The following is a 12,645-nucleotide window of genomic DNA, read 5'->3' as shown; positions in this document are numbered from 1 at the left end:
CACCCCAGTTCAGACACAGCTATACTTTGCCACCCCAGTTCAGACACAGCTATATGCAAATCAGTCTTGACCCTGTGCCTAATTGGAGCAGTCCAGTCCGAACTGCCAAGCCATGTCTTCCCTGGACCGCAAACGACCATCCTGGGATCGGTTTCGGGCTAACTCTATATCCCCACTCTATTTGACTGCTCTTCTATTCTTAATACAGGTTTTGATTCAACTGCCTGTTCCCATCTTTAAAATTGTCAGTACCTTATTATTGTTTTTTCTATTTGGCAGTTCTAATCTCTTTGTAATATAGAAAATGCAGTTACAAATGCAGTTACACGAATGAATGTTTTTTGCTTTTGCAGTGATTAGAGGAATCTGTGATGACTACAATTTGGACTTTAAAGCTTTCTATGCCTGGACAGGGCTATGGAACAGTTGTTTTCTTGTGTTATACGCCCTATTTAACTGCAGTCTGTTAATGAAGCTCTTTAAAAGGGACCCACGTCTGGGCATACCTTGCCAACTTAGGGTGAAGAAAGCAAACACAAGTAGATGATGGACGAAACTTTTCAGACACTCACCCCCAGTCACAGATCTGGGTTGAATCCATCATCCTTCTTTAGCTCACTTCGCCACCCCAGTTCAGACACAGCTATATGCAAATCAGTCTTGACCCTGTGCCTAATTGGAGCAGTCCAGTCCGAACTGCCAAGCCATGTCTTCCCTGGACCGCAAACGACCATCCTGGGATCGGTTTCGGGCTAACTCTATATCCCCACTCTATTTGACTGCTCTTCTATTCTTAATACAGGTTTTGATTCAACTGCCTGTTCCCATCTTTAAAATTGTCAGTACCTTATTATTGTTTTTTCTATTTGGCAGTTCTAATCTCTTTGTAATATAGAAAATGCAGTTACAAATGCAGTTACACGAATGAATGTTTTTTGCTTTTGCAGTGATTAGAGGAATCTGTGATGACTACAATTTGGACTTTAAAGCTTTCTATGCCTGGACAGGGCTATGGAACAGTTGTTTTCTTGTGTTATACGCCCTATTTAACTGCAGTCTGTTAATGAAGCTCTTTAAAAGGTAAATTTCTGTTTGATGCATATTACATTTGGTTCTGTTTTAGTGTTTTTAGTTCATTTTCATAGGTTAAATCTACTATTTGCAGTTGGTAGGAAATGTGATGACTATACATTTTTGTTTTACTATCCTTTTTTATGGACATTTCTTCTGTTATCCTGAGGCATCAACTTAACTTGCCTGTTCTTTCTCCTCACTTCCAAATTTTTTTATGATTTTGAGCCATAGAGGGGTAAGTAGATGTAGCAATTATGGACTTTTTGCCCTTGATGGATTCATTAATTCTTTCTCATCCTCGTCACTCAAGATTGAAAATGGCACTCTGGTATTCATCATTGAAGGACAGGCTTTTTTCATGATTTAACCAACCCAACTGGATAGAGGGAGGGGATTGCTGCAGACTACTAGATTTTAGGGTCTACTATAATGAGAAACATATAATGTGCTGAACAACCCTAGCACAAGAATATGGAGACACATCAGAGGGACGGATCACTATCTTGGCTGCAGATATAGCAGTGGAGTGGATGAAATAAATTCAGTTGTTGAATGCTTTTTCCATATAGTTCTTCAGGGGAAGAAAGCGAGAGTAGTGATTGACAGTTTTATGTTTTTTCCAAACTGACATTTGCAGGCAGATGAAACACCTAATTTCTGAACATCATTCTTCACTTTCTTTTAGTTTCCCATACATTCACATCAGGCTGTCATCATAATCCTTCTGATAACCAACACTTAGACTGTTCGTGACTGCCCGGCCTTTGAAAGCCCAGTTAAGTTTCTATCCAATGACTTCTGAAGCACCCTACACAACCTTAATTCCCTTAACCAAGCTTTATGTGGTCCTGGATTTTTTTGCCAATTTCAGCAGTATATGTGGGTTTGCCACTCGAAAGTTGCTGTCTTCCTACAACCAACACTTGCCTACTTGACAATATGAATTGTTCTGCTGCATTCAGAGTCCGTGCTACTGGTTACGTTCCTCTTAAGAGTTTGAGTGAAGGAGAAATGTCATGATGTCAAACTACCTGAGTGAAACTTTAGCTGTAACAACTGTCTAAATGAAACAAGCTTTCCGAAGGTTAAAGTTGATCAGCATTTTACTGCTAAATGAAGATTAAAATAGGAAGTGAAAGATAAAAGAAATGCATCTACGCAGTGCTGTGGAACATTACCAACACAGGCACCTATAAATGGTTCAATGCTTTTACTGAGTGTTACCACAATCTGTGTTTGAATATTTTACTGTAGTCTAGTCTCTGTTCTACAAATACTGCGTATTAGAAGCCCTATTAGAGGACATTGAAAAGTTCTTAGGTGAGTCTTAGCATGAATATATACACTTGTGAAATGCGTGAAATCTTTCCTTACTTTACTCGGTAACTTCAGGCTCACAGCATATTTCCTAAGTAGGATAGATTTCTCCCTTTAGAGTAGTGTGGCTCCTAGATATTTGAGAAGCTGTGATAGAATTGGGGGTCTCTGGTTGGCACAGGTATACACTTGTGGCAAACAGGGACCCTCTCCTCTAGTCAGGGCCAGGGACTTACTCCTAGAAATAACCCCTTCTCACCCTCTAGGCGGCGTGGCGTGAGCAGACAAGGCTAATCCCCAGAGCTTTTAGTGTTAAGCATTTGTAATAACACACAGTAACCATTTGACACACTACAGATTGACACCAGGCGGGTTTTATATAAAAATATACTTATTTTATATGCAGGCTTAATTAAAAGTTCCAAGTAACACTTTAAGAAAGGTTCCACAATACTAAGGGCATCAATCAGCTCTTTGGCAATGTTTTAAAAAGGTTGTGCAGTTCGTAGCACTCCTGTGCGCGTCGTTCGGTGCGAAAAGGAAAGGTCTTGCCGATGCTCACGCGCCTGGCGGACTCGTTAGTCCGATGGGCGGTACGAGGCGTACAGCGATGCAGGTGACACAGGGGTTCGAGTCGTAGCACTCCCGTGCGACTCGCACCTCGTTGCGAAGAAAGGCTTGACCAAATTATACACGCCTCGCGGACAGTTGTCTGGGGTGCGGTGCACAGTACGGTGCGTACAAGGATGCGGTTGTTCTAACAGGTGGTACGAGTTGTAGGCTTCAGTGCGACTCGTACGGCCTACAGTTCGCAGCGTACAGTACCTTTTTCTTAGAGAGTTCGGGGCGGACGGTGCGAAGGCCGGTCAGACGTCCCACGTCGTGGTGCCTTCCTTGTTGTGTAGCTACGGCTCAGGCAGTAGCTCTGGTACGTTGGGCAGCGATGCGTTGTGGGGCAAAGGTGCTTCTTGGCAGAGTCCACTCCGGTCCTGAAGGTGGGTAGCCTTGGACGGTGATGAAAGGTGCGGTGCGATCCGAAGGTACGGGACGAACACCAACCGCACCACGCGTCGCAGCTGCTTAGTCACAGCGGCGTGGCGCGTTTCAGCAGGGCCACACGGGGGAAGCGAACACGGGCTGAAGGTCTGTCTTTACGCTGCGAGCTACGGCTCGGGGGCCACAGGGTCGCGGTGCTCGGACCGGACGGGTCCTTTCTCACGTTGCGAGCTACGGCTCGGTCGGGCAACAGTCACGGTGCTCAGGCCAGGCGGGGCTGGTCCTTACTTTGCAAACTGCGGCGCAACCAGGCAGAAGTCTCGTTGCTCGGCGGGACAGGGGTGCACAGGCTCTTCAGAGTGCGTGACGAAGGGTCACAGCGCACTCAGCTTTTCGCGGTCAGCGCTGCCGGGACAGGCAGCATAGTCAGCAGCTTTTCCTTCAGGGGGGTAGCGCCAAATGTTCCTGGGGCGCAGTTCAGGGGGCAGGCTCACACGCAAGCCCTTGGAGATCTTTTTCAGAGATTGCACAAGTTGAAATAAAAAGTCAATTCAGTCTTTTCTCCTCTCCTTCTTGCAGCAAGGCACCCACCGCAGGCCAGTCTCTCAGGCTAGAGACATTAGTCCTCCATGTAGCTTTCCCAGGTCCTTCTCTTCGGGCAGAATTTCTTCTTGGCGCAAACAGGATCTGATTTCTTCGGAGCAGGGCTCCTACTTTTATACATGAAATCCTTTGTTCTTTCAGGCCAGGGGGGCCTTTGCCTAATCCAGTCCAGTCCCTGAGCACTTTGTTTTGCAGACTCTGGCTTCTCCTTTCAGTGAGCAGGGCAGGGACATCAGACGGAGGTGGAGGTGGAGCCAGCATTGTGGTGACTAGTACGGTCCGGGAGCACTCTGTTGACAGTCTACCCCTCTCTCTTCACAAGGTGCAGGGCAGAGACATCAGTCGCTCCCAAGGGGGCGGAGCCAGCATTGAGGTGGCAGAGCACAGCCCTATTCAGAGTCAAGGGGCACTCCCCCCACCCATCCTGGTGTAATCCCTCTATTCACTACCTGTCAGCCCCAGCCCTGTCACTCACAGAAACCAGACAGCAGATACACATCCTAGCAGAGGCGGGCTGAAATGGTTAGGCAAGCAAATACTAGCTTTCTAAAAGTAGTATTTGCAAACGCAGGATATTAAAATTAACTTTACTAAAAGATGTATTTTGTTATTCTGAGTTCAGGCATACTAAACTTTACTTTCTACCATGTTCCCTGAGCCTGCTGGGATTATAGGGTGTAATAATTCCAGCAGCCTAATCTGGCCTATAAGAACAGGTAGCCTTACAATAGTGAAAAACGAAAATGGCTGTAATTCACTATTAGGACATGCCACACACATCAGGGCTTGTCCTACCTTATACTTACAATGCACCCTGCCCTTGGACCTACCATTGGGGTGACTCACATGAAGTAAAGGGAAGGTTTAGGGGCTGTCAAGTGTGTGCATTTGCCCAGCCACCATGACAGTACCATGACAGTACCAGACTGCATGCAGGTTCTGCAATGGCAGACCTTAGACACATTTTACCTGGCCGCTTCTGTGGGTGGCACAACCAGTGTTGCAAGCCCCCAGCAGCATTTGTATGTTCGAGGCATGTGGGCTGCTGAATTCATATCTTGTGCATAGATCGCCGCCTAGTGTTGGGTCCGGATGATTGCGCCTTGTTGTCCTGGAAGAGTCTTCGAAGTATCACGAGATAGGTGACTCCTCCCATGGACTACAGTGTGCATGGGCATCTTCTCCAACCTCAGATTGTTTTTTTCTGCCATTGGATTCGGATGCTACTCCTCAACTCCAACTTCGGAACCGAAACTGTTCAACTTCCTAAGGCCAAAAGGCCTTTTCCCTCGATGGTATTGTTCTCGTTCGGTACCCCTCCATTAGAAGTTACTTTCCATCTCGATCCGGTCGTCTACGCGGGCCGTTGGGCCTTTTCGACACCATGTGGGCCTGCTGCCGATGGAAAGGACCCCCTTTAAAAAGTGCCCACAATGTCACTCCAAGTTCCCACATACTGATAAACGTACAGTATGCAACAAGTGCCGATCTCCCGAGCACAACGAGGAAAACTGTACAGCCTGTGCTCCGTTCCGGTCGAAGAAAACTATCCGGAACCGAAGAGCTGCGAGACAAGAAATGCAGCGGCAGGCACCGAAACCAGAGAACATCTTCGAAGACGAACATGACCTCCCAGAAGCGGCCGACTCCAATCTACAAATTGTCACCGTGGAGGACCAGTCGGACTCCGATGACCAGATTATTATTATTTAATTTAATTTCTTTTATAGCGCAGGAATCAATCCCGTGAGGGTATCTCCGCGCTTTGATCCCACCGGGGCAAACTGTGAGTACCAAGCCCTTAACCCCGCTTCCAACCCAAGACAAGGCTCCGGTCGAAGCATCGCCTAAAGGCCTTAGCCGAGATCGACAAACTCCTACAGAGGCCCTGCCTTCCGGCTCGGCCCCGAAGACAAAACCCAAGCCTTCCGATACCCCGGGAACCAGTAAAACTATTCCCAAAAAGGCCGTACAACCTAAATCAGTTGACTAGCTCAAGACAGTCGACCCGAAAGAGGCCGTCCAGCCTAAAAAGAGTGTCGATCCAACAAAAACGCATCGCACTAAAAAGACTATCGACCCGAAGGTCATCGAGCCTGCAAAAAACCTCGAGCCAAAGGAGGTCGTTCAGCCTAAAAAACACTGGGAACCGAAAAAAGTCATGGACCCCGAAAAAACTGTGGACCCGAAATGTCGCTCCGAAAAAACCGGTCGATCAGGAAAAGGTCGATCCAAAAAAACAGGTCGATCAGGAAAAGGTCGATCCGAAAAAACAGGTTGACCCGAAAAAGGTCGTCGAACCAAAGGTCGTTGAACCGAAAAAGGCGAAACAGCCAACAAAGGACGTCCAACCAAACAAAGTCGTCCAACCTAAAAAGGTCGCCGAAAGCAGCGGCCAAAAACAGCTCCACAGCTGAAGGCCCTCCATCCCAAAGAAGTGACTAGGCCAAAAGCTTCTGCGCCAAAATCACTGACAGTTGAGGAAGAACTTTTCCATCCTGATCCATTAAGCGCTGAGCAATCTAAACTGTTTATCGACCCTGAAACTGGACACGTAACAGTTTACAAAAGGAAGAAAAGACCGCTAGACACCAATACTTTTCCACCTGTTCCTACAAAGAAAAAAGACTTTGGCACGTCTCCTTCAAGGCCTTTCACTCCACCTCCTTTCTTTCCTAACATGCCTTTTGTACCTTACTCTCCTACACCTTCAGGTTATGACACTGAAAACAGGGGGAGACCCTCAGGATGACTTTGCCGAACCTGTGGATCAGGATGTACAGGATTACACATGGTGTGAGAAGTTGGCCTGATATATGATGCTCACTAATTCTAGTGATCACCTTGTATCAGTCCAAACAATCCCTTATGGTGATTGGTTGTAAGTCAACCTTATAGACCAGCTATCCTAGTAGCGTGGACAAAAGCAGACTTTTAGGCTAAACTCTGAATGGCATGTGAAGCCAGCTGTTTTACCACATATAACCCTTTGAATACCAAGTGAAAGGACACCACACAGGTTGTTATGAAAATAAACAGATATTTATTAACTAACATACACCTCTGAACTCTTTGAGGTCAGAGGGCTAAGCACATGACAATACTTCAAAAGAAATACGAGTTCGCACAATATTTACAAGTGCGCCTTAGGGGCATGGCAAACCATATACTCAAAACAATGGAATGCGAGGAAGGAAAGTACTGTAAGGGGATCCAGAGACTGGAGGATCGCTGGGACTACGCTACGAACTAGGTAAGTAAGGAGCAGGAGGCCCACGGGACTCACGTGCAAAGTGGGAACTCTCACGCGGGATGCGTACCAACGTCTATGGATCTTACAATTTAGAAAGTTACTGATTCCGGACGAACCCGGCTGGCTGAAGGGAAAATCACAGTGGACCTGAACACTAGGATAGTGTACACAGACTTCAGCACCTAGAAGCTTTAGTTACCTAACCCACAGGCTGCGGGTGCATAGGGCTGAAGTTGCGTCGGGTTTGCTGCGTTGATCTCGGTGATGCCTGAAACAAGGAGTTGCTGGCAGGCAGCCAGATGGAGGAGTCCGGTGGTTCCAAGGGTGGAACTGGGAAGAAGGAAGTCCTGAAAAGGAAGGGGACAGAGTCTTGGTCACTAGCCAGTGACGGTGCTGGAACCAGGAGGGAACCAGATGCTGTCGCCGCGTTCAGGTGAAGGAGGGGTCGCTTCTCTCTGTAGCTGCGTGGACCAGGAGCTGCTCTTCACGACCAGGCTGGAGGCACGAGCTGTCCCACGTAGTCTGCTGCTGTTGGCGGTGTCGGATCGTCGATCTGGACAACAGGCCTTGGCTAATGCAAGCCACGCGGTGGAACAAAGATGGCGTCTGGTGCGGACCAGGAGGGTCCGGTGTGCTTCTCGTTCACAGGGAAGCAAGGGCCAGTCTGGGGGACCAGACTAGCAGTGTTGGATTCTTCGGATCGTCGTCTCAGAGGTCACGAGCCAGCCGGCAAGTGACCAGACAACAGGAGATGCAGCAACCAGGCAAAAGGGCCCCACGCAGATCTCGTGGATGCTGGGGGGCTGGTCTTTGGTGCATGAGCTGCGTCGGTGTAGGGCTTCTCAGACCCTGATGCACTCACTCGAGGATCCCTCGGCGGTCGTGCTGGAAGCGCTGTGCAGGTTTTCTCAAGATGGCCGTCTCCACGTTGCTCGTCGCACCCACGGGTCCCAGCTGTGCTGTGGATGTGGGTAGAGGTCAGAGAGGTCTGGAGGTCCGGGTCTTGTCGAGCTGGATTGTCGGATTCCGGGCTGGAAGGACTTTACAGCAAACCACGCAGGAGCTTGATGGTGCCTGCGAAGCAGGATGGTCACTCCCTGACCATAGGGGAGATTCTTCAGTCTTCTGGAAATCAGGAGGTAGAAGGTCAAGAGTTCTTCGTAGAAGTTGTCAAGAGTAATCTAACTGGGAATGGGACCAGCTCCTACCTTTTTTCAGCTAAAGGGGGCTGCACTACGACTAGGTCCCTCCCCTGGGTGGGACCAGGAAGGGGGGTGGTTACACCCCCTATCCTTTGTCCGGTTTCCCGCCAAGGCTGGGGCTGGAGTGCCCCAGCAACTGGTTGGAACCGGTGTATGCACAGGGCACCTTGTGTGCCCCAGGCATGTCTCATTCCTTTCAGCCTTGGCTTACCTAATACACAAAATCCTGTCTGGGGTGCTGCTAGCACCTCCCAAGGCAGGAAACCCTTTGTCTGAGCCTCCCTTGCTGGAAGGACTCCCAGCAGCAGGAGGTCAGACTTGTGTCTGTGGTGGCAGCATCCATTTTGTGATGCTGAGGCTCGAGTTAACTTTAACCGGGGTTCACAGTTACATACATGTCGTGTCCCTCTAGAAGGGTGGAATGCTACCCCCGTCGCCAGAATTGGCGAGGGGGTAGTATTCCAATTCGTATGACACCTTACTCGACATGTTTTGATAATGCTATACCAGAGTTAGCATTTAACTGCGAGGATTATAATGCACTTAAGAGTATATGGTATAGCGTTATCATGGAACAGCTATTCGGACTTGGTTCCGCCAGCTGCAAACGGGCTCAGCTCATGCCAGAGCACCATCTCGCATAATTCCAAGCACTCTGCCTTCAGGATTGATAAGGCCTGCCATAGGAGTGACTGATAGGAATATATGTGTCCATTTTAGGATTAGATATATGTATACTATATCTATAGCAAGGGGTCTTACACCACCTTGCCCCAGCTGTCGTGCAGCCAGTTGTGTCAGATTTAGATGGCCAGCCAGGGGTGGCATAATACATGCTTCAGCCCCTGGTAGGCCCTGGGTACACCTATGCCCTGGATACCTAAGGTATACTGTACAGGGACTGATAAGGTGGCCCAGTACCAATTGGTAAATGCACCTAAGGTACATGGTTGTAATTTTAGAGCGAGAACAGCTAGGCTGTGGGTCTGATTAGCAGGCCCACAGCCAGGGAAAGTCGTAAACCAGTGAAGCAAAAAGCAAAAATCGGGGGTGGCCATTGGATTGCAGACCCCACTCTCCTACACATGGGAGGATCAAAATGACCCTTATGATAACTATGACCCACAACCCATCGCCGACACCTCTACATATCCTACAAAACCGTCGCCTACAGACGACACTATTGTATTTAATCAATTAGTGGATAGGGCTGCTAAATTTCACGGCGTAGACATGCACTCCGATCCTATAGAAGAGGACTTTTCTTTTTGACACTTTTCCCACATCAGAAAAAAGTGTACGTACACTTCCTATGTTGAAAGGGGCACTAAAACACGCAGCCGACATATTTAAAGATCCGGCCAGAGCGCGTGTCCTCAACCCTAGGATAGAGAAAAAATATAAATCTGCCCCTGCAGACCCTACTAACATTAGGTCACAATTGCCACTGGACTCACTAGTAGTATCAAAAGCGAGCTAACTCACAAACAGGGGATGCTCCCCCTCCTGACAAGGAGTCCGAGATACTAGAAACTTCAGGCAAAAGAGTAGCCTCCCAGGCAGCAAACACCTGGAGAATTGCAAACACACAAGCCCTATTAGCACGCTATGATAGAGCACATTACGACCAACTGGAGGGTTTACTATAACACCTACCAGAACCGTTCAAAGCTAAAGCTAATGACCTCATACAAGAAGGCAAGTTTATCACAAATGCTTCCATTAAATGTGCACTTGACGCAACTGACACAGCAGCAAGGTCCATTAACACAAGCGTCTTAATACGGCGGCATGCGAAGCTCCGCATTTCCGGCTTCAAAAATGAAGTGCAATCTACCATCCTAAACCAACCAGTTAACCAAGATTTCTTATTTGGCCCTGCAGTAGATACAATCTTGGAAAAAATGAAAAAAGACAGACACTGCTAAGTCTATGGGCGCACTTCAGTTTGAGCCATCCAGAAGTTCCTTTCGTCGCTCCTCCTTCAGGGGCTCAGGGAGAGGTCACATCCATGCTAGAAAAAGGTGCCATAGAACCAGTCCCTTTTCAACACCAGGGGACAGGAGTATACTCTCTTTACTTTCTAATCCCCCAAAAAGACGGATCCCTCAGACCGATACTGGATCTCAGACCTCTAAACCAATACATACTCGAAGAGCATTTCCATATGGTCACTCTACAACAGGTACTTCCATTACTCCAGCAAGGCGACTTCCTGGCTACATTAGACCTAAAAGATGCATACTTTAACATACCTATACACCCAGCTCACAGAAAATATCTGAGGTTCACAATAGAAGGTCAACACTACCAATTCAAAGCTCTCCCCTTCGGGGTAACTACAGCTCCAAGGGTTTTTACAAAATGCCTAGCAGTGGTAGCAGTACACCTCAGAAGGCAACACATACACGTGTTTCCATATCTGGACGATTGGCTCATAAAAGCCAAATCATACACACAGTGTGCAAACCATACCTCTCAGACAATCCAGTTACTGCACAGTCTAGGATTCTCTATCAATTACCCAAAAGCACATCTGCAACCCTCCCACATACAACAATATCTGGGAGCAACATTAAATACACTGATGGCAAAGGCTTATCCAAATCCAGCCAGAATTGCCAGCATGCAGACGCTCATTCAAAGATTTCAACCACATCACTCCCTCCCAGCTCGAGTGTTCATGCAGCTTATAGGCATGATGGCCTCCTGCATATTCATTGTCCCTCATACCCAGCTTCACATGTGTCCACTACAAGAATGCTTAGCGCAACAGTGGAACCAAGCTCAAGGACAACTGAAAGACCTATTGTTGGTCAACAGTAGCACTTACAACTCTCTGCAGTGGTGGAACCCACAAAACCTTTCCAAGGGGCGACTGTTCCAAGAGCCAGTTCCACAAGTAATATTAACAGCGGACGCATCACTGACAGGTTGGGGAGCCCACCTACTTCAATACACAGTCCAAGGGCTCTGGACACTCAAGCAAAAGACACTGCATATAAACCACTTAGAATTGCTAGCAATATTTCTAGCAATGAAATCTTTCCAAAAATATTTGAACAAGGCTGTGTTGATCCAGACGGACAACTTGACAGCCATGTACTACATCAAGAAACAAGGAGGGACACACTCCCCACAGCTGTCTCACCTAGCACAGAGCATATGGAGGTGGGCAATCCCAAAAAACATCTTTCTCCTAGCAGAACACCTACCAGGGAAAAACAATCAAATTGCAGATCTGCTAAGCAGACTCAGCCAACAGATACACGAATGGGAGATTCACCCTCCAGTCCTCCAACCATTCTTCCAAAAGTGGGGACATCCAGAAATAGATCTGTTAGCCACAAAAGAAAACTCAAAATGCCAGTCCTTTGCCGCCAGGTTCCCGCACCCGTTGTCACAAGGCAATGCGATATGGATGAACTGGTCAGGCAGATTTGCGTACGCTTTTCCGCCAACCCCACTGATTCCATTAGTGGCACGCAAACGAAGGCAACAATCTCTCACAATGATCCTGGTTGCTCCCACATGGGCAAGACAACCATGGTACACAACACTCCTAGAACTCTCAGTAGTTCCCCATCAAAGACTGCGCCTATCTCCACAGCTACTAACTCAGAACCATGGCGAAATCAGGCACCCAGATCCCAATCAGTTGAACCTTGCGATCTGGCTCCTGAGGTCTTAGAATTTGGATATCTTAACTTACCTCCAGACTGCATAAACACTATCAAGGAAGCAAGGCCCCCAACTACTAGAGCCTGCTACGCAGCTAAATGGAAAAGATTTGTAATTTATTGCAATAACAACCAAATCAATCCAGTAGATGCCTCTATCCAAAACATAATCTGTTACTTACTACATCTTCAAAGATGCAATCTCGCATACTCTTCTATAAGGCTACACCTTGCTGCTATAGCAGCATATCTCCAGAACAGACAACACGTGCCCCTGTTCAGAATACCACCTATCAAAGCTTTTATGGAAGGTCTAAAAAGAATCATCCCTCCAAAACATCCACCTTCGCCAGTCTGGAACTTAAATGTTGTACTACCAGACTTATGGGGCCACCTTTCGAACCACTTGTGAGAAGTTGGCCTGATATATGATGCTCACTAGTTCTAGTGATCACCTTGTATCAGTCCAAACAACCCTTATGGTGATTGGTTGTAAGTCAAGCTTATAGACTAGCTATCC

The 12,645-nt window shown here is 47.5% G+C and overlaps 1 protein-coding gene across 1 annotated transcript in view; it reads left to right on the top strand.

Moving 5' to 3' along the window:
- The window catches only part of SLC4A11 (solute carrier family 4 member 11), a 1,943,806-nt gene that overhangs the window by 1,487,285 nt on the left and 443,876 nt on the right, over positions 1–12,645 (top strand). Inside the window, exon 13 of the mRNA XM_078678714.1 lies at positions 948–1,080. Within this exon, the coding sequence (XP_078534840.1) occupies positions 948–1,080 (133 nt within the window). The remainder of the gene's footprint in view (positions 1–947; positions 1,081–12,645) is intronic.

Source organism: Lissotriton helveticus, chromosome 2_2 (assembly GCF_964261635.1).
Source record: "Lissotriton helveticus chromosome 2_2, aLisHel1.1, whole genome shotgun sequence".
In the NCBI taxonomy this organism is placed as follows: Eukaryota; Metazoa; Chordata; class Amphibia; order Caudata; family Salamandridae; genus Lissotriton; species Lissotriton helveticus.
This window is presented reverse-complemented; position numbering and strand designations above follow the sequence as displayed.